This window comes from Neodiprion pinetum, chromosome 3 (assembly GCF_021155775.2).
Source record: "Neodiprion pinetum isolate iyNeoPine1 chromosome 3, iyNeoPine1.2, whole genome shotgun sequence".
Taxonomy (NCBI): domain Eukaryota; kingdom Metazoa; phylum Arthropoda; class Insecta; order Hymenoptera; family Diprionidae; genus Neodiprion; species Neodiprion pinetum.
This window is the reverse complement of record NC_060234.1, coordinates 29233325-29259283: the sequence shown is the minus strand read 5'-3', so window position 1 is coordinate 29259283 and position 25959 is coordinate 29233325. Positions and strand designations below refer to the sequence as shown.

Below are 25959 nucleotides of genomic sequence, written 5' to 3'. Positions count from 1 at the left end.
AATGCAATTATTAAAAACTTACTTTGAAGAGATTTGCGTAGATCGAGTCGATAAGCCCGAAGAAAATCAAAGCACTTTTGTAGACGGTGTAATCTTTTACCGTTGTATCGGAAATAGTTTTGTTCGATGATGAGGGTGAAACATGTCGCTGATGTGCCATTACAATTAGCCTGCGTAAATGAGAAAGTCGTAGTTGTGCCCATCGCGTATGTGACAGCAAGAGAAGAGAAAGAGTGCACTGATATAGAGGACCTTCAGCTTCATAGCAACTCTCCAGCCACGCTGGACTTTGTGCAGATTCTAAGTAGCTGATTAATATTTTTTCTTCCCTGGCGGATGACCTGGTACTGAAAACAATGATTGAACAATATAATAGCAATAAATCTGGGCCAACATCAATTGTTGAAAGTTTTACAAAAATCAAGAAATACTGTACGTTCAACACAATAATACAAAACTCACGTGTTGATTACGTAAAGAGCCATATGGAGAAGATAAGGAATTGCGTGCATATTCGACTGTGGCCCACCTCCACCAGTATCATCGTGAAAACTCTTTTCTTGAGCAAAGCGTAACAATAGTAGTTTCAAATCGTGGACAGTAGATGTATAAGATATATCTCGATGACCAGTGCATTCTAGTAGATACGTATTGTGCCTAGCTAAGCAGCTAGCAAAGGCAGACTCCGGTACTTGAGGACCCCACAGAGGCAAGAGTCCATTACATTTAGTATTTGCATTTTGCAATGCGGCACTTTCCCATTCGTCTCTTGCTCGTGCTAGTCGTACAGCAGACATATGGCAGTCTACATGCACCACATTGAAATGAGTTACTGTGGTATACCCGACTGTTTTCCGTTGCTTAGTTTCAAACTCTTCCACGTTGCAGCGTTTCGTAAACGTGTAAATACCAAGAACCTGGAACCACGCATTTGATTGTACAATCGACCTCATATAATATAGCAAAATACAAAGACATCTAATCTCAACCTTTCCAATACAAACCTTGGCAGGCTGGAACTTGTAGCCTTCTCGACAAATCACACACACGAGGCCAGTTTCATCCCCAAGATCTTCCATCTGCTGAAGAATAGTACCACTAGCGGTTACTTGACCCTTGTCATTGGTTCGCATACCCAGAGCACCTAACTGCTTCTCGCGCATCGCCATGGCCATTCGTTTCTTTTCACTACGGGTGTGCTGTCGTGCTTCCTCAATCAATTCAGCTACTCTTTCATTGGTACGCAATGCTTCTAATAAGTTTTCAGCAAGTGAACCAACATGTTCGTCAGATGAGACTTGTTCAAGTCTATGAATTATAGGAATTGTATCTTGTGATACGGCCAGCTGTGAAGAGTTAAATTCACTTCAATATTGTCGATTGTAAAGTCAGGTTGGGATACAATGTAAATGTATTGCAACATTTATCAAAGCATATTAATAACGAATACACAATACAATTACCTGTGTCGGTTCATGATCAGTTGCCAAACCAGTAAGAAAACGTAAGATGTACTTAAGGGCAGGTTTGGAGATAAATTCTTTCAATTCATCACTGTCTGTACGCAAGAGGGTTGGTTTGACACATGGAGCATGTAGCTGCAATAAAACGTTTCAACATTTGAATTCAATAATTGTTTCATAAACCGAAAAGTTATACAAGTGTTCTCATAATAACTCACTGTAATGTATTCCAGAGCATCTTTCACAATGCCCATGTTGATTATATGGTCTTTTAATGTATTTCCGATAGCGTTTCTTTCAATCCCTTGTGTAAGAATGCAGAATAGCTCCAACTTTTGCTCGTCTTCGGATGTGTGTTCGAAGTCAAACTTATAGAAATCCAGTACAGGCTTGAAATAGTCGCAAAGCAAAGCCATTTTCTCCTGATTACCATATGTGAGTGCCGCCAGCACTCGTGCCAGATGTACTAGTACATTATTACTTTGTCTGACAGCTGCTGATTGGGTACATGATAACAAAGCTTTGACATGGTCAGGTCCACCTAGAGTTCGAGAGAATGCTTCAAAGGCAGACAGAGGCTGAGATGCCGCGTTGGCTAGAATCGTCTCCATAATCTATGGAAAAAAAAGATAAAATTAGATAATTTGAAAATGTATCGAGTATTATTTTTTTTTAAATTTCTATTTATATCTGGATACAGGATTCAGATATAGAATATCGGTACTACTTACATCAAGTAGTTGTTCAGTGACTTTAGCTTGAGACTTGTCTGGCTCACTGACAACACATCTTTGAAGTACGTCTAAAAGCACCGTAACGGCACCGACCTCAGGTCTGCTGAGTACTTCTTGATTTTTCTTGACCTTTACAGATAATCTAAATAATTTCAAGAGGACCTGAAGAAGCGGCCTCGCTCGACTGACATCCCGAATGGCCGCAAGTCTATCGAGCATAACTTGGAGACCTCCACAGTCAGCTAAAATATTGGCCATTTTATAGACTTCTTCGTTATTCACTTCCTGTTCGCTGCTTGCATTCAGCGTTTCTACAAATTCTTCAGTTGCGTCACCAAGAAGTCCTCGCATACGATAAACAACTCGCATTGCATCGCACTCACCACCCTCTAATACCCATATTTTTTTATAAACCTGAGGAGAAAAAAAATTTCATTCTTCAGTTAGTTCACGTATGACGAGGGTACTTCAACAATAGAGATTCATTTATATTTTCTGTGTCATAAGCTTAGGGTTTGATATGTGTATATTTTGATTGTATGTATAAAGCTGACATACATCTTTTACTGGTAAATCAAGGCTGATGATCTTATTGTTCACCAAAAGTTCCATGCCATTATCATCTTCAAGCAGTGCAACAAGTTCGCAGTCTTGACAGATTTTATTCTTGACGTCTCGCATCAAGGGACCCAAGCCTGGCTCCAGACTGCTATATGGATTGCCCAACATGCGTCCCTAATAAACAATTCATATTTGAATAATACAATTGTCGTCAAGAAAACAATTCACAATCAATAATCATGTTCAATGCTTATATACATCAATTGATTTCGTATGGTTTTGATTAAGATGATGTTCATCATTTACCTGTAAAAAGTCTTCTTGCTGAGGATCTTTCTCTAGGGTTAAAAAGAACTCGCCAATATCGTTTTCTTCAGGGTATATGATTGAACACAAACGTTCAAATACAAAAACAGGTGTCCGGACATCTGAGATGCTGTATTTTTGAATAGTTTCAACACACACGGACATGAAAGCTTTTGTTTCCGCTTCTGTACCTGGAAAAAAAAAAACAGTAGAATCATTCGATTTACCAAGTGATTTACTGTAGTAAAACAGCAAGTAAGTAAAGTTATTTTTAAATACCAGATGTCATTTCTTCCAAGAGTTCCAATAACTTTTCTTGAGTATCGTCAATGAGCCTTGTGCGTTGAACTACAAGACGGCGCAGTGACAAATATCCATTGAGTACGGCTCCTACTAGGCGACCCTTGTACTGTTGTTTAATATTTTCTTGTTCCAGGAACGTAGCTAGGAGTTCAGTCAACATTTTCAAGGAATAGCCTTGAGCAAGATCACTGGTTAACGTGGTTTCTTCTAGATGATGCAGCTCTTCAATTTCTCGAGTAAGAAGATCGGCGAGAAGAGACATGACTCCACGTACTGCCAGAAACTGTTTCCACGGCGGTTGTCGGATCAGACTTTGATATAATGATAGAAATTCAGTGCTACTTTCACCGGCAGAGCGCAATTCTTCTAAGTAGCATGTCAGAAGAACGAGAACTTCTTTTTTACGTTCTGTTCCTTGGCAAAGACTCTCGACCATGTTGCATGCTACCTGTCGGGCTAGCCTCGAACTTGGGTTGAACAAAACTTCTTTCAACCATGCTCCATCAGCCAACTTTAAGGGTTGTATACCTCGCAGACGCATGCAGCGATAGTGCCAGCGATGACCGTATTTCTCCATCAAATATAACACACGAGCTTCTTCCTGTATATTGTAGGATGAAGAATATTTGAAAATTTTCTCAACATTTAATTAAGTTTCCTACATGGTAGTTTTATAATAAAAAATGTATAGGATATCCTTAATTTCTTTCAAATAGAGTCTGCCAAGTAAAAAATATTATACAAGTATATGTCTACCTTCTTCAACGGTTTACTTGGAGGACGTTCTGGTTTCTTGGCTGGCATACGTTGAAGCCATTCAGAATATGAATGTTTTGGATCTCCGCTTAACCATTTTCCAACATCAATGCTCACCCCCTCAGGAGGTTGGACAGTTGCTAGCGAATCAATAGTCTTATCCTGTTGAACAATGAATATATTATATTTGCGAAAAACATACGAGTTCTATAGTTACTGAAATATGTTATGTGGTTGAGCATTCAGTAATGAAGTGAAACAAGAAAGGATATGTGATCACTCACTTTGTTTTTCTTTGAAATAGGTTGATCAGGCTTAATCAGACCTTGTAGAATTTTCAAGCATGGCAAAATTATGCTTTCCATGACAACCGGACTTTTTGAATCTTTGCAAGCCATCAAGAATAGCTGCATGACGCAACGCAACTTTTGCTCCCAACATGCATCTTCTTTTTGTATAAGTGCAGCTAAAAGTGCCATTTCATGTCTAACTGCTAAGGCCAAGTCGAATGCTGCGACACGACCTTTCAATGTCATTGTGATACGACCTGTCAGGAGTGTGCACAGCTCTTTAGTAGAATGCATATTATCTCTGGTTACAAGGCATAGTAACTGGCGTACTTCTTCTTGCATTTGTACGGTGCCTTTGCGCAAATTGTTTTCAACAAGCTCTTGGATCAATCCTTGTTTGCACAATACTTCTCTTGCAGCCCCATTCGTGGCTAGTGCACGTAAAAGTGTTAGACAGTGTTCTGTGGCAGCAGATGCACATCCGTAGCATCGACCCATAGGAGGGATGATTGTTTCTTCTCTGGAAGATCCACGGCTGGTAGATGCGTGACTAGAAGCCCGTGGAGTAACGGTCTGATCTCGTTGATTTCTGTCATAAGCCACCAGCTCTCTCCGACAAGCAAGAACTCTTTGAATTATTTTACTCAACTCTTCAAAGGAAGTTTTACACTCGCCACAATATCTCTGAGCAAGTAGTTGAATGGCTCGATTAACTTGAGTACTACCGGAAACCTGGACTCCATCTTCAAGACCGCGATCTAATCGGTGCTCGGAAATTTTAACCAGTAACATCTCCAATGTTGGTTTGTTTGAAATCAATGTTTTATATACTCTGTCTGCTTTTTCTAGTAGTGTATTTATTGTACCTACTGTTTTCTTACGATCATCATCGCTTTCTATAGGATCAACAGCACAACAAGGTCTACCAGTAAGTGTATAGTCAAATTTAGCATACTTGCAAAAGCCGCAGGCATGGCACAGGAATGGATCTTTCTCATCGTAATTAATCGCACGACATTTGTGGCATTGAAATACGTTTTCGCCACAGTTGGCACAAACTCCAGGATTTGCTGGAACACTTGCAGAACATCTTGGGCACTGTAGAGTCTCTGAAGAGGCTTGAATGTTTTCATAGAAATCAGCATATTCGATCATTAAATTGCAGGCAACAATTGGCAAAGGAAATTCCATTTTAATCTCAGTTTGACCTTGAGCGAGTGTGATCTTTTTAGCTTTATGCCACATGGCTGGTTTATTCTTCAATTCAACAACAGCTTGCACTGATCTGTTATTGTAGAATACGTTAATGGTCCGAACCATTTTTGTTCTTTTTAAATCACCTATTCGTAGGGTGATGCGACTAATAGTGTGGCTGCCAACCAGCTTCACGATTTGCGTTGTCGTAGTGAACTTTGAATCCACTTTGATGGACGAGAGTTTGATCGTGGCCAATGGGACCTCCGGATTATTGCACACCAGACAAGGTTCACTTTCCAGATAATATCCATCCAATTCAACAAATTGCGCTAAGTTTGCATACAAATTTGCATTTGGATGTCGCGAAAGGAGTTGATTTTGAGCATGCAAAACAGCAACCGCTTGTTCCATGTACGTATGCATCTTTTTGCCGGTATGGGGTGTTTTCAGTGAGAAGTAGCCCAATAAATCAACAAATTGTGCCGCTTTACGGCCGTAAACGGGAAGCAGTGGCCATAAACGCCATAAAAGGTCTAGTAGCGCTTCCTGATTCGCTGGGTTACAATTTCTGCAAAATATTAAATAATCGAATGTCGTTACAATATCATTATGACGTGACATAAGTTTACAGTGACTGAATTGATAATGTGACTTACTTATAAATAGCCAATACAAGCGAATGTGCTTGCCAGCGTACATTCGTGTTATTGGTTTCTAGCAGGAACGTTTGTATAAACTTAGTAAGTAGACCCGGAGAAACTTGTTGCTGTATTTGTTCAACCAAGGTAACACATTGAGTTTCTTCAAACTTTGCTTCAGTATCTGAGTCTTCCGATTTTTCACGGTCACGTCGTTCTTTAGTGTTACTTACAGTTTTAGATTCCTGAACACATTGAAAAAAGGTTTTGCACATTTTATATTGCTGTTCAATTTAACCCTGCGCAGTCGCGCTGTAAATTCACTGCTTTCTTGGTCGCACTGGGACAAAAACGTCCACGTACAGTTTTCAACGTGTTAAATTCATGAATACATTTGACTCCTTTTAGAATGTGAATCCACGATTATTTGAGTACAACAGTTATTATATTTTATACGACACATTTGTAAACTGAGCGAGAATGCTAGAAAAATTCCCAAGTGATATTTCGCTTGAGACGTAATCGTCTCAGTGCGACTGTGCATGGTTAAAAAAAAAAAACTTGACTTATGTCACAGTACTTCACTTCATTTGTTGAAAATTCAAAGGAAAAGAGAAACTTACTTTTACTTTAGCATCTTTAGACTTAGTAGACGAACATATGGCACACTGCAGTAACTGCAATACTGTTGCGCTCACCCCCTCATCTAACAATGTTGAAACTGTTAGTAAGTAAGAAAGCACAGTATTTTGTTTTAAGCAAAACCGTTGCCAGTTTCCAGTCCGGCTCGTAGCTATCTCCACGCAGCATTTTAGATGTTCTATAAGCTCTACAAGGGAGTCATAAGGCAGGGTGATAGAGTGAGGTCGAGCTTGCAACGGATCATAACCTCCTGTGTTACAGCACTGTTGCACCGACTGAAAGAACAGAAACAAGTCCATAAAGAATATTTCCAATATTCTCGAGAGATTATTATGCAATAAGAAGAAATATTTATTTACCTGTACATGAGACACCAGTGCGTGCAGGTCTCGAAGCTGTCTGTACTTGTCCTTATTACCACAAATAAAGAGTAGCAATTTCCGTACTTGACGCCGCACAAACGGAGTTTGATACGACATCATATATTCGCAAAGATAGAAGTACCAGGCCTGCTTGATAACGTAAATCGGTAAGGAGTTAAAAAAATATTCATGGAATTAACAATATTTATAATGTATTGTATTGTATTGGGTAAAGTGAAAGTTTCAGTTGCTTTCTTGCATTCTTTAAAAAATTGCAATCATATTGGAGATCTACCTGCTCAAATGCAGGCTGAGACGTGCTACTTTCAGCATATTTGTGAACTTGATATGGAAGACGAAGAGCCATCTCAGTCAACAACTGAGGGTATGCATCAAATACATCGCTGGCATGTCCTTTTACATATTGGCGCAGGAAGAATGGAGACATGTCTGGAGGTAAAGTAGTTAGATGATCTTTCAGCAATTGTCCGCCGATCACAGTTCCAGATTCTTCAGTTGTAGTTCTGGAAGCAATATCTCTAGTCTGTATATATTGTTCAAACTAGACAACTTACCCAGAAATACTTTTCATTTCGGAAATTTTTTTTTTCTTTTATTTTTTCTAAATTAATAAAAGAAAGGAAAAGAAAAAAAAACAACACTTACGATTTCCAGTATTCGAGCAATGACTTCAACAGTGTCAAACAGTAATCAATCACTCCAGCTTTGCTTAGAATTGCTGCTGTCGTCTGAGAAACAAAGTTTGGATTTTCGATCTGAGCTTTACTGTTATATTTTGATCGCGACATTAAAACACCTGGAATATAAATTAGAAGGTTTTGAGCTTAATCATATACTAGGCAGTCAAATTCAATACAATCGGCCTTTGATTATTATTTTTTTCAAATCATAGTTTATACTCACTCAGAAGTCGCATAATCACGAGGTGAACCTCTCTCTTACTGCTGCGTTGACAAATATTGGTTGTATCAGGTTTATCCATCTCAAGTTCTTTAACAAGTGCCTTTAACAAGTTCTCAATGCAGGTTCGGTCCCTTTCGTCTTGGCCATCAAGATCGGATGTGAGCATTAATATTACCTGTGATTATCAAGTCAAAATTGTAAAACTACTCAGAATCTCAATATTATAAAAAATATATACATATGTATCCATATATATTAGGTTCACTAACCTGCATGAAAGGAATGGCCAGTACACCAGACACATTAGTAAGGTGGGGTATAAATTGGACAAGTCTGTCCAATAACAATAGGCGTATCGAATGAAGTTTGGTAGTATTTTCACCAACTACTTCATTCTCTTGCTCTGTACCATGCTCCTGTTCAGTGCCTTCTTCTTGTTCATTTGCCTAAAACATTTAATGTAAAATGATGAATTTTGACCGAATACCTATAAATTTATAGATTATGAAATTGAAGGTCCTATTGAGACTGTGAAAAAATACCTACAAATCATGCTGCTTGGATAGCAAAGCAACGAGCTCATTTTTGACTTTTTTCTTATTGCATATTTGAGTGAACCATATCCAAGTTTAGTACTCAACGGTTTTTAGATTTTTAAAATTATGAGTTATTCCTCAGATTTTGACTACTGAATAATATTGTCACATTGCCAAATGGTGATATAACAATGAAACTTGAATGCCTGTAACTTTTGTATTTTAGAGTGTTTGATGAAAAGATAAAAAATAACAATGAAAGTTACATATTATCTATCAATCTCAATGATGGAGTAGAGATAAACTTGAAGAAATGTTTATTAACTTTGAATTCAAGTGTTGTGGTTCAGGGGATGAAATATTCTAACAAGTATTTTCTTCTCAACGCTAGATTTATGAATTAGAAATTAATTTCTTTGAATATTATACTAATTCACTGTAGGAACACAAACTTATACATGGCACGACAAGTAATAACTTACATTAAAAGTATTAGGAGCTCCAAGGGAACTGGTTTCGGATTGCGGAGGCTGTCCTACAGTTGGCATACTGTCTGGTGCATTTTCCCCATAAGCTGAACTACGTCCAGAAACATTGTGTTCTCCAATTATGCTGTCAACACCACTGCCACCACTGTCGCTTCCCCCACTTTCACTTCCTTTGCTGCCTCCGCTGCCACCCTGCAATAGACCAATCTGTGGTAAAATTCCGAAAATTAATTATAGACCAAAGCTATTCGATTATAATGAACATTCTTGTAATCTTACTTGTTCAGCAGGAGATGTTCTCAACGTACTACCGTCTGTAGCTGCAGTAGAACCTTCATCGTCTGATCCTCCAGCAGAAGCAGTCGTATCAGAATAGTGACCTCCTTCTGGTCCCTGAAATGGCGAAACAGTTGTAACTTCCAAGTAGAATGGGCAAAAAACCCTTCGATTTCGAGTTTAACTTATAAAGACTGTTACTCAGGATAACACAATAAAAATTTTTTTTACCTGAGCAGACCCTTGCTCTTGTGCAAGTCCCTCGGCCACCAAAGCTTGCAAGCTTTGTAAGCCAGGTTGTAGATTGGCCTGTAAACTGAGAGCAATTGCCAATTCCACCATAGTCTCGTCATCGGCATCGGGAGGGATGTCGAGTACTGGGGGAAATCCGCCCGGGCCAAGCAAGGCTTCCAATGCATTTGCAGCACGACCAGAGGGACCTCCTTGTATTTGGTTACCTTCAGCGCCTAATAATCCCATGGGTTCCACTGTTTCGACCTCAAATTGCTGTTCATTTTCTCCTGATTCTTGGGATGGTTGGGAAGAAACTGGAGCAGGTTTTTCTTCATTGTCGGTAGTTACTCCTACAGAAGCAAGCGTGAATTCCAATTTAAGCAAGACCATTGGAATTAATGGATAATACAGACAAATGCATATATTATGAATCCGAGAAAACTGAAACGATTTCAAATCATGAGACCGCTTACCTGGAGTACTACAATGTGGTGGACTTGGTATATATACTCTTCGCCTCTTGTATCTCGGTCGCAGGACCCTGATTATTGCTTGTTTGGCACTGAAGCTGACTAGAGTGTCAGAATTCAATAGCAGTTGAATGTAGAGCTTAGCAGCCAAAGGTGTATTTGCCTCTACGTCGCATATTGTGAACGAATGTATGATCTCGACAATTGCATGAACAGTGGCTTCCGTGTGCGTTAGGCCTGGCACTACAACCGGTGCTAACGCCATATTTTTAGGATAAGTCATGTGTAAAGACCACAGAACATCCATAATTTGAACTACTATATGCTGATTAGCATTGGCATTTACGCGATTAGGTGGGCCGAGACGATCTTGTTCCAAAACCACCACTGAAAGGTAAACAATAGCATTGGCAAAAGATTTTAACCATCTGATAACTTCCTAAAGAATTTCAATTTACTAGTTAGTTTGCTCACTAACTATAAGACAGATGCTGTTCAATAAATTGACTCACAACTAGCTTCATCAAACGATTTTGGTGCATGTTGATCAGCAAATTTGACGAGATTATAAGGTCGAGCAACGGCGATGCTTCTGACAATAAGAACAAGTCTGTAAAAGTTCTCAGCATCAATATTTCTTGGATCACCAATCTCGCGCATTGCTTTGAGCGATTCAAGCACGTGTAGTAATAATGCCTGGTCCTAAATAAAACGGTACACATAAAAGATGTTTCATGAATGAATATAGATTCTGTGTTAAAAATACATCATTACTTTTTTGCTTTGCAATTTTTTACCTTGTAGGAGTGATATGCTGTTTTGGTATTGTGTAGTGCAGCGAGCAGTGCTACAGTGTGCATTTGAACCGGAGCTGGAGTTGGTAGAGTTAAAAGATTGGTAGCCACCTCAACTGCCATTGTTCTCAATGATGAAATGGTGTCGTCGCTTGACATTAGTGTGAAGGACGATTCCAATACTTCGAGAATACTCGATACCATTCTGTAATCAAAAGTTTTTAATCGTATATTATAGCGCTATGTTGAATTAATAACACAAATCCGAAGGAGTGTATTGAATGTATTTAGAAGGCGGTGAGAAATTTCAGCCGTGTATTTTAAACTTCTTACCTCTCTATATTGACAGAATCATCCTTTGGTGGTCTGATGCACAATAATATAAATAAAAATTAAATTATGCCACACAAGCTTGTTATGCAAATAAGCAGCAAATATGAAAGATATAAATGTAACTCAACTAAGAAGACATGTACATCAGAATCATATTAATGAATCGTAAGGTTTAATACTTGTTAGATACTGCAATATCATCATTCAATTCTATCAAATTTTTATAAAATACTATCGTGACTGATAAATTAAAAAATTTGATTTACCAGTTCACATTCATTAAATATGGAATCTGGGCAGTAATTGTTAAAATGCGACATGAGAGCTAAGAAAAGTTTGGAAAAAAGAGGATAGAAAGTTAGTACAAACGACAATTAATTGTGCAAAGTATCTGGATAACTTTTGCCACATACTTGTCCAATGAAGTTAGTGGTGCAGGTGAAACAACTGTATTTTCGGTTTCGTTACTTGTCGAAACACCAGTCGCAGCAATAGCAGGTGCTGATTGTCCAGAAGAGATTTCTTCTGGTTCTTCTGGCCAACCAAATGCATCTTTTGTCTTCCCGTAGCTACAGGAAACAAGACCAGATTATAGAAGTTATTATAGAATGAGGGCCTTAAATCTATGTCAAGATCATCAAACTATTTATATTAGTTGAAAATGATGAACATGAGGATAAAATTTAAGAGTCTAATATAATGGGTTTGTATGAAACTAAATGAAAACCGATATTGACATGATTTCCAGTAGTTATAGAACATTTGGGAACTATGTTTAAAGGATCGATAATATTTCTAGAGCACTGTAAGATTTTAGAATAATAATAATAATAATAAAAACTAACATTTTGATGGAATCCACCATAATGACGCCTTCAGGATCCTGAGAAGGACCGAATGTAATGGTTAACTTTTTGTCAGCTTGCAAACTTTCTTCCCTGGCAAGTGGAATATCAAACCATCGACTTCGAGTTAACGTTGTTCGTACACTTCGTCCAAAGACCTGTTGAGATATGAATACTTCTGGTAAGTATTTCATAGTCACATAATGCAAATAATTTCAAGCATTGCAATGATTATATGGAACTTTACCTCAACGTATAACGGAGCTCTTTGGACATCTTGATTTCCAAGTAGAACTCTTACACCAGTCATAACCAAGGTTGCATCGCTATTGGTACATTCAACATTGAAGCCCATGGCCTTTGTTGAAACAACATACATACCAGTAGTGTTTAATCGATGCTTTATTTGAGCTACATTGTATATCTGAAGCAGATCGTTCCCACCAAATTCAACGTCATTCATCGCCTGGCAATGTTCAAAGAAATCAATCGGAAATGAAACTGAACTCGAGGGCTTTCCAGTTTTGGTGGACTTCTTCTTTCTGGTTGGTTTCATGGAAGTCATGGTGCTAATTGGTTGAACGCTGGATGACATCCAGAATCCAGTTTGCTCCATAGCCGCCATATAGATTCTGAGGCTACCATCTTCGCAAAGTAGGATTAAAGTAGTTCTATGCTCGGCATTTGAGCTTGGGTGTCTTATGGCAACCATATCCATAATCTTAGCTTTGGCTGGTATAACTTTTATTTCCTGTATCATCACAGTTTCAGGCTTGATCATTAGAATTACTGGATTGTTGCTAGTTTGCAAGACGGAACACACAATTCCAGGATGGTTAGCAACTTCGCTCCACTGATATAACGGCTGCGGCTGATTGTTGTTTGATTTGTTCCCATTTGATTTGTTGTTAGCTAAATTGATCATGAATACAACGGTAATATCCGAATCCATGTATTTCAATGGTGCTATAAAGCTTTTGCCTGACGAGTAACTGAAGAACAACAATTGCAAGGCGTGTGAATAATATATGGAAACACCCCCACCACCGACTTGGCCGTTGATTTCTTTGATTTCGGAATGGTAAACTTCGAGTGTATTCGTAACATAGAATGGTCCATGTCTGGCAGAACTTTCTTCATCCATGGCTTGGCTATAAATGTAACCAGCTGACGACATTAAAAGTAGATGAAATATGTCATTTTCTGTGTGTATAAAGGTGCAATCTCTTATTTTTCCAGTTGGCACAAGGAAATAATACTGCGGACTTAGCGCATCTTTTCCAAGGTCATAAATCTTCACAAAGTCAGCTGTAACCAAGGCTAGCTGAGTTTGTGAACCAGGAAGCCATATTGCTCTAATGATGAAATTTCCAGTTTCGAGTTGTGGATGTAATACTAAATGATCGGATACTGTTCCAGAACTGTTGAATGTCAGAACGTGACAATCTTTAAGACCACAAACAGCCAAGAAATCTTCGTTCCACTGGTTGCCGGTCACTGACAAAACAGTAAAAGGTATGGGTGCTGATGCAAGTCTAGTCAATGTCAGTTTCCTTTTAGACGAATCAGCTTGTTTTAATAAAGCACTCAACTGAAGCACTGTGATTTTCCCTTTCTCGTGTGAGACTGCTGCAAAATTTAGATTTTATTCATTACCATAAGGCGAAAATTAAAACTAACCTCTAGCATTATCAACTAGTGAAAATAAAATATCTAAATGTTGGATCGTGTACCTAGATGCTGCCTCTTTCCGTGTGGGGATGATAAACAGCACATAGCAACACGCCGAATTAAATGTGCTGATAGTAATTGCCTTATAGTTTGACCCTGCTCACCGCCGTAATTCATCCTAACATTTTCAAATGCTCCCTCTTGAGATCCCAATGTTGGGAGCTGTTTTATATGGAGCAAAAAAGAAAAAGAATATGGGTGTACTCATGTATTATACACTCATAGGATGCTAATTAATTTTGCAATTACACATATAAAATATACGCACCATGAGCTGATCAGTATGTTCGAATTTCTTGTCGAGAGTGTGTAGTTGTCTAAGAGCCAATTGAGCTCTAGCGTGGCAGCCAACTGCAGAATTTTTTTGACAAGAGGCATCAACTGCTGATACTAGAGTTCGTGTGAGCTCTACCAGTGAAGAAACCAATCCGCTGTTCGATAGTTGTGAGAGCACCCAATCCTTGCTACCCTCTGTTTGATAAATTATACAGAAGTGATAATCCATATCATAATCTTTTATGAGTCTACTGTCCTATCAAATTATATGGAATGCTCATTGACATCACATTCTAATAATGTACAATGGTTATAAATCTTACCAAGTTGATTTGCAAGAGCAAGAAGTTTTTGCTTGTCACGTTCACTTCGTTCATGTCTATCGTGAGGTTGATCAGGACTGGAACCTCGACGTCTCAAGCTACTTGGAGGAAGCGTATTACTCTCAGTAGAAGTTCCAGTATTATTGTAAATGTCAGTGTTAGTGACTTGATGTTCAGAACTTTGAGGGCTACGTTTAATCAAAGCTTGACAGGACCCGTCAGCTTTTGCCCCACAGTCACAAAAGAAATTTCCATACTTGGCATAAGTAATGTCATGACCTCTGTGGCAGACACGGGCACACACTGTACATACACCAACTCCATCCACCATGTTACATGTGTGACAGTGATACCAATGTTGATTCATGAACTCCTTCTGCGTTATAGTGAACGTGCAGAGTTTATTACAAAGACTATCCTCATCAGAGTCCTCGCCTGCACTATCATCGTCGTCATGGGTAATTTCGTCCACCCAATCACTATCGGTAATATCATTTAGCGACGTTACACCATCCCAAGGTGGACTTGTTGCTCGATCTTGACCCTGCACCGATTGAGGACAAATTGCTCCGACTATGTCTGCGACATAGTTCAACACGCAACATCCAGCCTCTACATAGGGTACTGGTTTATCAAAAGTTTGTGGATCTTTTGTCGTCAGCTGCTGTTTACTGTAAATAAGAAATATTTGTTCCATCATTTCAAACACTTTTTGTCCGTGCTTTCAACAAAATATTGATTGAAACACCAATTGATTACAAACAACTTTAACTGTCAAGGAATGAAAACTCATAAGTAAAGTATTCAAGTTGACACTTCATATCATTTGGAAAATAGTAAATTGTTTCTAATACCTTCTAGAATGTACTTCCTATCCATTAATTGAGTTTCATAAATGAAAATTTTTAATTATCAACAGCTTCCTTTAAGGGAGTGTGCGAGAAAAAAAAAATCATACAGATTTTATCTTTCCAACACTTCAACATTCATTTTAGTCAAAATTAACGAAGTGTATCTTTAAATTTTTAAGTAATTTAACCTACCACAGTTCAATCCATTCAGTAGCAGCGCTAAATAACAAGATGTGTCCTTTGTGAGATCCTGCATCTGCTAAGGTAGACATTACGCGCATCAATTCTGGAAATCCAATACCTTCAATCGCTGGCGACAAAATGTGATATCCCAGTGGGATTAAAGCTTGCAAAATGGTTACAGAGACATTATCACTGACACTGCTGAAAATGTAGAAATGTGATGTACTATTCTTATCTCATTGTACAAAGATATGTGTGCTTATACATCTTCTGTGTAAACTGCTAATTCTGTATAGAGCAATTAATAATAATTGGTACAATAAAAATTTGACATGAAATGATAGTTTACTCCAAGTAAATTTATAATTACGAACCTATTTTCTTTTACTATGTAATTGGTAAGAGCTTGCAGTAGCTGACTATTTTCATGCATTATATGTTGGTCGTCGGTGGAACTGGAAGATTGAGTATTGTTTGTAGATGCAACTTGTGCTACTGTCCATTGACTCTGTTCATTATTAGGAGCATTATTAGCTTCATCAGTTTTTTGAGTATCCTCGGCATTAGCACTGACCGCTACCAATCTAAAAATATGTTAAATGATATAGTGATATTCGAAAATCATGCATAAATAACGAGGTGTAGCATTCGCAATTGGAAGTCTAAATGTTATTTCCTCTGAAGAAGAGGGATATTTAAAATAAACTCACGCAGTTGCAGTAATTATAGTGGGCGTTTGCACGTTAGTGGATGATGCACTAGGTGAAACACTTGTTGCTCCTAATATAACGTGACGCAGCCATGCCTGTAGTTTTTCACTTTCAACATTGGCGAGATTTGACACCGAACTGCATAAACGCTCCAAAGAACTGTCACTTGATTTTTCAGCTAAAATCACATCAATATATTTTAACTTAAATAAATGTTCCCCTTGAAAGTGTGAAACCCTAAATTTTTCTTTTTTTTCTTTACAAAGTGTAAGACTATAAGTCTCTGTAATTTAAGATGCTTAAACAAATTTCTGATCGAAATCCAACCAAGTGAACAAATGTTATTACCTGTTTTGAAAAGTTTGACGAAGAAGTGAAGAACATCAGTACTGAATTGCTGTGAGGCTTGGGGCGAGGAAACAGATAACAAAACCGAAACCAGAGTAGTGTTTGTGTTTGGAGTGAAAAATGTATCTAATGCTTTACATCCAACTGGCTTATCCAAGAGTTGCTCCCAGTATTTGATACACTGTTTCAAGATTTTTTCATCAATGGAAACACTAAAATGAAAAATTTATTCAATTATCATCTGAAAATGATCATCTGTATACATTTACACAGTATACAAAAGGGTGCATAAAATTTCTTACTTGATGACATCTTGTGTGCTGCTAGTATATTCGACGATCAAATTATAGGTATGATTCAGTACAAACAGATGTTCACGCAGCTGTCTAGCTTCATTTTCACAGTCACCGATAAGTCTACCCAATGTTTGGGATGCTGCTTCCTGGAGGTATTCAGTACGCACATCCATTGTCAGAGATATCAGAATGTCCATAGCCCGAGACCGAATTTCTGACGACTCTGGAGTTTTCCTATGAAAATAAATTGTAATTGACGTCTTTTGCTTAATAGTTTCAACAAAAGTAAGCGCCCGTTAACAGAACTTAGCATTGATTGAGTGCTATAAATTTCAACTTACATAATGTATTCTCTGATGAAAGTGACTAGTGCAAGAAGTAAATTTTTCAGCGAAGGATTGATAGAGAAAGTGCTATATTCTGATAGTGAACCAATATGATGATTCACTGTTGCCAGAATATAACTTTCCGCTGGTATAATATCATTTGCATAGGTATTCTGCAATAACAAATGAAATTTGCTAGGTAAGATACAGCCACAAATGTTTTTTATAGATTAAGCTTTACAAGTTTTGAAAAATTTCCGTCTTACAAATTCTGAAACCTATAATTTCTATACGACGCAATAAACTTTAGTCTCGTTAACTACCAAACGAATAAGACTTGTTGATTTTTTCAGTAGATGAAAAATTATAATCTAACCATCCATATTTGTAATACTTTTAATACGTTGATAGTAGTGTTTAGGAATTGAAGTTTTAATTACCCATGGTACGTCTGGCACACTTATAGTTTTCCATTTATCTAGCACAGTTCGAACACTGTTTGGTAACAAAGATACCAATGAAGGTTCCATAGCCCAACTACCGCCAGCAATACAAATAATTCCATCCAAGACTAAATAGTCTGAAAGTGTATATTTGCCAGCTGGTTCGGAAGCTTCGTGTATCTGATAAAGAAGACTAGATCTACAAGAAGCCAAAATAGCCTCTGTCAATGATAGAATGTGAGGCAATATGTCCACGACCATTTTGTTGATATTAGATGTAATAGATTCCGGTGTCTGAGGGCTTCTGTAAAAATTGTAAAATTCGTAATGAAATAGAAAGTGTTTGGCAAATTAAAATAGCATTAAAAAAAAATATTCGAAATAATAAATTTGAGTATATACTAAGCACTTACTTGGAGGCCTCAATATTGTCAGATGGACTTTTGGAAACGCTCTCATCCATAAGAACTTGTAGTTTTCCAATTACTGCAGCCAGAATATAAAGCGAGCTAAGCTTTGGTAGAGATGCTCTTGACATTATTTTATCAGTTGGATTTATTTCGGGTTTTAACGTGTTAATGCAACTTTTTGCCAGAGTGACATCATATTTTAATGAATTAACTGTAGATGAAACGGTCTTTAATAGGTTTTCAGCGTATTGGGTATACATGCCTTGTTTTACCAAACAATCCTGTTGAGAAAGAAATATTTATATAGAATTCCACAGAAATAAGGCTCTGCACAGGCCAAAAAAAATGTGTAAAATTTAAACACAGTACTGCCACTTTAAATTAACATTCACTGGATTTTGTTAGCAGATGTTGCAAAACGATTCGCTTTAGTGAAACAAAAATGAAATTTCTTTAATAAATATCTATTTTTCCAAACAAGTGTTGTCACATAAAGACAAATTGCATCGAGTTGGCATTCATGTCAACCAGATAATGCGATGAGAAAATTTTAAGACTTTACCAGTTATTTATAACAACTCACCTTCATCCATCCAGTAAATGTTTTATATGCAGCTCTAGGTCCCCAAACCAGAGAATGCAGGAGCATTGGACTTGCTGGAATCTCTTCACCTAAGGCAAGTTTGTCCATATATGGTGTTGAAGGTGGCAACATTAGAAGCAACCTATAGTGTCAAATATAGACAAATTCATTATCATATTATGTCCAATTGTTTACAATAATAACTATTATTTCGGCTGTATTTCAGTCAACATACCTCCAGCAGATTGAAAAGCAGTACTGTGTCGCACACAATCCTGTAAAAGTCATTCTATCCTGATTTTCAGATGCTGGTTTCTGAAGCATGCTTGTTTGATTGATCACATTCAAGATGTCAATCAAGGCGTCGACAAGAAGTGGATACTTTAATTTATCTGGGGTTCCAAGCACAAAATTGCAAGCCTGTCAAATGAAAGATTGCATGTAACAAGTACCAAACAAAAAATCATGAACTTCGAGTATAGGTAGCACTTACCAATCCATCGAGTTTTGGTGTATCTTGATTATTGAAATCTGCTGCCGTAAGGTTGTAAAAGCGAGGCTTCATCGCAAATTCATCTTGCGGGCCAAATTTGCGATAGTTATCTTCAATTTCCTTCCAAGGCGTATATATCCTGGATGCTTGTTTGTTTCCTTCCTTAGCATCTGAGACTAAGCTCGTTGCCGAGAATAAGTTCCATTGAACCTGACAGGTATAAAATCAAATTTGAATTTAAAGTTTACTAATATTCAAGCAAATGTAATATCGCATGAATCAAAGGAAGATGATTCTAAAAAAAAAAAAAATAAAACACATACTGCCCAGTCATGACTCGGTCACGCCGATTTATTGCATTTATGTTTACCTATGGAAATGTACGAGGTGATTACTACCACACAGTTGGCACTTTCAACCTGGTGGCCCTGTTATCTCGCTAAGTTTTAGTAAACTCAGATTGTTCTAGCATCTGACAAGTTAATGTTAATCACCAGAAAGAATTAGAAAATTATAAGAGAGTGACTGCGAGTAAAGAGAAAAACGGAAAAAGTGAAAGTGATAAAGATAGATTAACATCGGTTGGCACTTGCAAGCCAAAAAAGCTCAACTGTCAGATGCAGCAATGTGTATGGCATTTCCTCAATATCTGAGAATAATATTAAACTGAAACAATGTCCATAGTTTCACTGTTTACCTGTTCAAGTAGTGTTGGCGGAGCGTCATAAAGATGTTTCATCATGTATTCAAGTAAAAGCAGTAACCGAGATAAATGTAACAATTGCGAGTCCTTCATGGGAATTTTGACCGCTTCGCTACATCGGACAGCTCCACTTCCAGTCACCAGTAGCACGGATTTTTTTTGCATCAGGTTCAATGAGTGAAACAAAAAGAGTACAAGCTGAGCGTGCTCTACGTTTAAATCTGAAAAAAATACGTAAAAATTTAAAAATTATTGGAGCAGAAAAACGTAGCAAAAACAGACAACCAAAGATGCTATCTCACCCTCATTCTCAGTCTCAAATGTAGCTGGGGGATTGCAAACATTTTCAACCATGGTCGTAACCAGTCTGTGCCAAATGCTTATACAGGCAGCTTCCTTCTCAGACTGTGGCTTCAACAATAAAATCTGACGAGAATAGTGGTAGTGATTAATAGACACAACTTAGGCGATCACCATGTTATGATTCGATCGAAAAACAATGAATAAATACCTGTGCCAAAACACTCAAGGTTCTGGGATAAACTTGCAGTGGCCAGGATGGCGTGGAATTCTCAGTCGACCAAGGACTAACGCCTAAGTGATGAAGCAAAGTATTCTGCAGTGCTTCGCTGAGAGTATTCCGGGCTAGTAAATTATGAGTGTAGCGGCTAAGGGCTTGCGAAAACTCAGAATACATTGCGCCTAAAGTAGCTCCATAGAAGACTGATATAGTTCCTGTAATAATTACACATTTAAAATTACATAATTAGTGGATTATTTTCACGTCAAGTAACTCAGAGCAAATTTGAGATTTTCAATTTGCTACTACTAGCGTAAACTATGCTCCGTGCCTGAAAGTTGAGGTAAACAAAATTTTAATACCTGTTTCGGTTCTAGCAGTTTCATGGTCCAAGTCTCTAATGATTGCTGCAAGGATAACCATTTGCTGTTCCACTAAGCCGTGCACAACATATTCCCGAATGTACAGACTCCGACTGCCAATGAGGTGTTGGTTCATGAATTGAAAAATTTGTGTTGCCAAAGATATGTACTGCAATAACGGAATAAGAATATGTGAAAATGTATTCAGTAAATCATGCACATTGTTTTAAGTTCTGCAGGTACACATAAACATACTCCGTGAGGCTCTCGGTTGTCAGGCACAATTGCAGTTGTAGTTCTCTCAGTGTTCGTCTCATTATTCGGTTCTTTGGTTGTACTTGTAGGTGAACCATCGGACGGCGCAAAAGTTTCCTCAAACCAGAGTCCCAGGATAGGTTCGCTGTCCTCCTCTACCGACATAACAGTTTGTTCTACGTGGTGAACATACACCATAGCGTTAGTAAGTGGACAGACAGGACAAGAGTTGAGATTACTGATTAGAAATGATAGCACGGAAAAACTTGCAAGATATATTTTTGGTGAATCAATTTAAAAGCCAAGCTTGTATGATTCCAGACTTTACCATGTTTCACTTTACAATAACTTGCAAAGTTTACAGATAAGATAGTGCGAAATTTTTTTCTGAAATAATTCGATTTCGTGATTAAATCGTGAAAACGTACATTCATGAAACAATAGGCCGTTAATTGGTAGTTCTATTTCTTTATGGTATACCACACTTTGAAAATAGCAGCAACGAATTGGCAAAATAGGTTTAAAAAGTACAAATCATGAGGTTTCATTTACTCAAAAATGAAAGTTAAGGTCAACTCTGGCAATGAGATAAATTCTCTTGATAAAATGAATCTCGTATATCATACTTTCACATTCAAACTGTAAATTGCCAACTGTTAATAACAATTATTATTATAATTGTATATTATATTATATTAAAAATAGTTTTAAAAAATGATTATTATAATTGTATATTATGATAATAATGTACAATTATAATTATCTTTTTTTTAAATTATTTTCAAGTATACTTATTTTTTACAAATTATTTGAAACAATTCTGATCAAGATGGACATCTTGTTAAATGACAAAACACTATAAAAGCGTATATTAACTGTGAATCAGTTATAATTAAATGGTATTTTTTAAGCACATTCTATTCATCACGTTGATTTTAAAAAATCGTCCAGTGGGGAATGTGGAGTACAGAGAATTATATGCAACTAACATTGCATACAGTCTGCATACAGTCAATTGAGTGTGCATACATTACCTTCATCAGTTGAGCTTTCATCTGAACAACTCAAAAGATCTTCATAATAAGTAGTGGAATCAGATTGACTCAAGGTATCACCTTCAAATGGATGTTTTTGAACTCTTTTGAGAGTGCATGCCTGTAAAAATAATTTGTCGATATTTTTTTCTATTAGGATAATTATATTTCAGCGAGCATTTACGGCCTTCGTACTTGAAAATGGATATCTTAAAACGCTATGATAATAGAACAATAATAAACCAGTTAGTCAGCTTGAGACTAAAAAAAATAAACTATATTGATTCGAGTATAAGACAACCCTGCATATAAGGCGACCTCCAATTCTGGGATAGTATTTAAGTGTTTTTCTTAGTTACCCACATATAAGATGAATTCATGTATAAGACGAGCACGATTTTGGTGGGTGCTGTCAACGAAAAAAAACCTCCGCTTATATTCTGAACAATACAGTAATTCTCATGTATGAATGCAAGTTTGAACAACAGAATCTTGTACTTGCTGTTGACTTTTATTTGAAAGCAGTACTGGTAAGCAAATGACACATTTAAAATGGAAGACCTCCCGTTTTGGGTGTGCAAAGTATGTTCAAGTTCAATTGCAAAAAAAATATACATGCACATACCTTACAGTTGAATACTGAATAATCTGTACAATTGTATTTCAAATTATTATACAATGTTTAGGAAAAATTAAGAAATTAGTACAGGGTTTTGAAGAGAAATATTTTACTAGAACACAGTGTAAATAGTATATCAGTAAAATATTTACAGAAAAACTTACACTGCAAATTATCTGAGATTAGTCAAAGCTAAACCTCACCTTTCTGTAACTGATGGTAGCCAAGTAAAAGAGAAGATGATTCAGTGGTGCCGCTTGCAAGAAAGTAACAGCTCTTTGCAAGGCTGTAGCAACAGCTAAAATGTCCAATGGTGCAGGTTCAGGAGTTGGGGGACGATCCGGTCCTGCTTCCACTGAGACATCCTCTAATAGTGCGCTCATTAAAGTGAGAGCATGAGAGGCAAGAGCCACAGAAAGAACACCGAATCCTTGTTGTCTAGGAAAACAAGATTTCATTTTCCACTTCATTTGAAGAAAACATGCATGTTTGATACAATATTTTGATATAACAAACTTACACTTTCATTAAGTTTATACGACCAGTTCCGTCTCTTGATTTGCTCGGTGATTTGCCCTTTTCGTCTTTTCCTTTATCAGCCGTGCTCAAACTGCTTACGGAAAGCTGGGCTTGCAAACCTGCTACTAGTAACCAAACCCCAATCAGGAGATGATTTTGTAATATCTGAAACAGGTATGGAAAGTAAGCAAGTATTCCATCAAAAAGAAGATACATGACAGTGTAGTCATTCACAATAAACTTTCCATGGTACATTGGAAATAATCTAATCTTCTATCCATTTCGACTTTCTTCACAAATTATTTCAAAGTAATTATTTCATTAAGACGATGCAAAATTTGCATTGAAATTATCTTACATGTCCACCAGCACGTGTGCTGTATTTAATAACATTAGAAACGATCCCGAAAATTTCTAAGCTCTTTTCAACAACTGTAATAGCCAGCGCGTCATATTCTTCTTCTGTGCTCTTTCCACTTTGACTTCCTTGCTGATTTGCTGAAGTATTAGTGCTGCATTTCGGAGATACTGCATTCGTTATCCCAACAATACTTGATGCCGTGGCATTAGCAATTGAGCAATACAAACAGGACATTGTCAGTAATGACAATTTCTCAAGTTTGGCTGATGTTAATGGCTCAAGAACGGGCAGCGATACTAGACTATGCACGATATTGATATCGTTTACAACTGCGTGTAAACTGTGCCGTATTGTATGGGCCTCAGAATGATTGGACGGAAGACAAAATCCTTTTCTGTTTAGGTAAGTTTGATACTTCCGTGTGTATCGAGATAAGTATGGAAGATTTGTACACATATCCAGCAGTGTGTCTCCTGCACCCATGCTCTGAAGAGTGCTAATGTTGTTGGATATGAATAGCATCTAAAAATAAAGAATTACATCATACATTTATGTATCAAGTTATGATACAAACGTCAAAAAATCATTGTAAAACAATAATTTACATGCAACTTTCTATTGCAGAATCTCAATTAGCAAATAAATTTTTAAACTGACCTTGGCATCTGCATTAATGTCATTGCTAACTGACTCAGAATTAATTTTATTTGCCGTATTCGACGTTGCCTCGCTTGCAATATTTACACTAGGTACAAAATCCTGGAGGGGTGTAGTCAGCTGTTCAAGAATACTGCTCGAGAGATCACTACGAGCTCGTTTCGACTCTTTGATTGGTTGAGGTGAACTTTCTTTTTCTCCAGTCGAAGGTGATGTTTTAATGTGTGAGGGCAATTTTGCATTTTTCATGATAGCGATAAGTGTAATTTCCTCTGTTTTGGTCAATAGGGACTGTCCCATGCATAGTGCACGGATAGGAAGGAGCAACTGCTTTGTAACTAGGATGGTCGGTGCCCCATCTGCAAGCTGTGACTGAGGCAATCTCCCGATCAAGTAGGTAAGCAGCACTCTGCATGCTTGCCAAACTGTAGGAATTTGACTCTTCGACACTGTAAAATAAGAAAATTGATGTCAGAGTGTGTTCTAAGGGGTATGAGTCAAGAAAAAAAAAGTACACAGGAACATAAAGTTATACAGTGTATTTGAGCAGCATTTAGAAAAAATATCTTTAGCATTGGCAAGCTTTTGGAATCGAAAAAGCTCCGATTTTTCTGAGTATCATTATAAAAATGCGATTCAATAGTATTGTCAAAAACCATTGCATTAGCTAATTTCCTGCTGTTTCTTGTTGCGTACTCTGAAACTAGGCATACCACATTATCGTTGGTTATGAAACATAAAATTTCTTGAGATTGTAGTTCGTAATATTAATGTGACGGTGGAATGTCATGAATCATCCTTATTTGCTACTTGAGAATAGTGTGCAATGCAGTAAACAATATATAGCAGCGTAAATAAAATAGAGCAGACTTATTTTTCAACTGCAAAATTTCTCAAGTAATTCCAGAATAGCAATGTAATAATTATTTTCAATTCTTTGTTACAATAACGTTACAAATATCAACTTTGGAGAAATCGTCAACATTTTCCAACTTATCAGACGCGTATTGACCATGTTATTAACGAGTGGTATTTCAGGCTATCATCATTTGAAAAAGCGAACTAATACAAGATGCAAGCTTAAGTGAGGGTGGGAACTATTCGTGCAGCTATACATTTTTCCTGTACGTGATGAGCAATCGTGCATGTAGATGTATGTGTGTGCAAGACATTTGGCTAGACAGATATTTGCAGGTATTAATATGCTAGGCGACTGGCAAAACTCACATGTACTAGCGCTTCCGGCGATATAATCAGCAGCCAGCGCTGCAAAGGACGTATAGAAGGCATCGTACTGTTCATCGTGCGTTGAAAATTCAGCATCACTGCGAAATAATAGAAAATTTTTGATCAATAAAAATACGCTCGATACGGCAAGTATCCATTTTCGTGCTGTCACTTGGTTGATCAGTCAGACGGCGGATACGTCGTTATTACTAACCTGACTATGAAAACTATTTTACTCACCTTTTGATTATCGCTTTGACAAGCTCAATGATCTCGTTTTTATTGAATGATCCATAAGATGCGGCTAAAATAGGCTTTATTATTGAGGCCCACTCGACCACACCACCACTCTTCGCAGCCATTTTGAAAATGAGTGATAATATACCATCGAACGTACGATAACTTCACGATTCATTCGAAAGGCCATCCGTGGCTATTTTCCGTTCTCTAGATTCCTAGCTCTGGTTCTCTGGTTGTTAGTTCGCTGTAGTGACCGCAACTTGTCGCTGGCGCTGACCATGGTGAGAATCTTGACAAAATTTGAACTTGTTTTGAATAGGACTGATTTCGGAAGTAC

The 25959-nt window shown here is 37.4% G+C and overlaps 1 protein-coding gene across 10 annotated transcripts in view; it reads right to left on the bottom strand.

Moving 5' to 3' along the window:
* Positions 1-25764, bottom strand: part of poe (E3 ubiquitin-protein ligase-like protein poe) — a 28032-nt gene extending 2268 nt beyond the window's left edge. The window contains exons 1-54 of one of the 10 annotated variants that reach the window (XM_046618844.2): positions 25623-25764; positions 25383-25480; positions 24156-24604; positions 23496-24020; positions 23139-23302; positions 22822-23056; positions 22000-22120; positions 20966-21141; positions 20711-20879; positions 20340-20563; positions 20131-20254; positions 19823-20049; positions 19126-19335; positions 18868-19052; positions 18633-18774; positions 18053-18330; positions 17637-17943; positions 17212-17369; positions 16877-17104; positions 16575-16786; positions 16227-16404; positions 15891-16100; positions 15526-15717; positions 14483-15153; positions 14152-14354; positions 13886-14045; positions 12400-13781; positions 12153-12310; positions 11721-11876; positions 11308-11340; positions 10978-11179; positions 10693-10882; positions 10184-10567; positions 9708-10060; positions 9480-9593; positions 9195-9407; positions 8446-8622; positions 8177-8351; positions 7919-8069; positions 7548-7776; positions 7250-7402; positions 6872-7165; positions 6267-6493; positions 4408-6178; positions 4124-4285; positions 3344-3968; positions 3065-3255; positions 2756-2932; positions 2195-2611; positions 1682-2077; positions 1464-1598; positions 1005-1346; positions 463-917; positions 23-347 (exon numbers count right to left, since the gene is read on the bottom strand). In XM_046618844.2, coding sequence (XP_046474800.1) covers positions 23-347; positions 463-917; positions 1005-1346; positions 1464-1598; positions 1682-2077; positions 2195-2611; positions 2756-2932; positions 3065-3255; positions 3344-3968; positions 4124-4285; positions 4408-6178; positions 6267-6493; positions 6872-7165; positions 7250-7402; positions 7548-7776; positions 7919-8069; positions 8177-8351; positions 8446-8622; positions 9195-9407; positions 9480-9593; positions 9708-10060; positions 10184-10567; positions 10693-10882; positions 10978-11179; positions 11308-11340; positions 11721-11876; positions 12153-12310; positions 12400-13781; positions 13886-14045; positions 14152-14354; positions 14483-15153; positions 15526-15717; positions 15891-16100; positions 16227-16404; positions 16575-16786; positions 16877-17104; positions 17212-17369; positions 17637-17943; positions 18053-18330; positions 18633-18774; positions 18868-19052; positions 19126-19335; positions 19823-20049; positions 20131-20254; positions 20340-20563; positions 20711-20879; positions 20966-21141; positions 22000-22120; positions 22822-23056; positions 23139-23302; positions 23496-24020; positions 24156-24604; positions 25383-25480; positions 25623-25744 — 15555 coding nt within the window. In that variant the 5' untranslated portion in view covers positions 25745-25764. The remainder of the gene's footprint in view (positions 1-22; positions 348-462; positions 918-1004; positions 1347-1463; positions 1599-1681; positions 2078-2194; positions 2612-2755; positions 2933-3064; positions 3256-3343; positions 3969-4123; positions 4286-4407; positions 6179-6266; positions 6494-6871; positions 7166-7249; positions 7403-7547; positions 7777-7918; positions 8070-8176; positions 8352-8445; positions 8623-9194; positions 9408-9479; positions 9594-9707; positions 10061-10183; positions 10568-10692; positions 10883-10977; positions 11180-11307; positions 11341-11720; positions 11877-12152; positions 12311-12399; positions 13782-13885; positions 14046-14151; positions 14355-14482; positions 15154-15525; positions 15718-15890; positions 16101-16226; positions 16405-16574; positions 16787-16876; positions 17105-17211; positions 17370-17636; positions 17944-18052; positions 18331-18632; positions 18775-18867; positions 19053-19125; positions 19336-19822; positions 20050-20130; positions 20255-20339; positions 20564-20710; positions 20880-20965; positions 21142-21999; positions 22121-22821; positions 23057-23138; positions 23303-23495; positions 24021-24155; positions 24605-25382; positions 25481-25622) is intronic. The other 9 variants (XM_046618846.2, XM_046618848.2, XM_046618850.2 and 6 more) reach the window with 9 other exon arrangements.
* Positions 25765-25959: the final 195 nt, after the last annotated feature.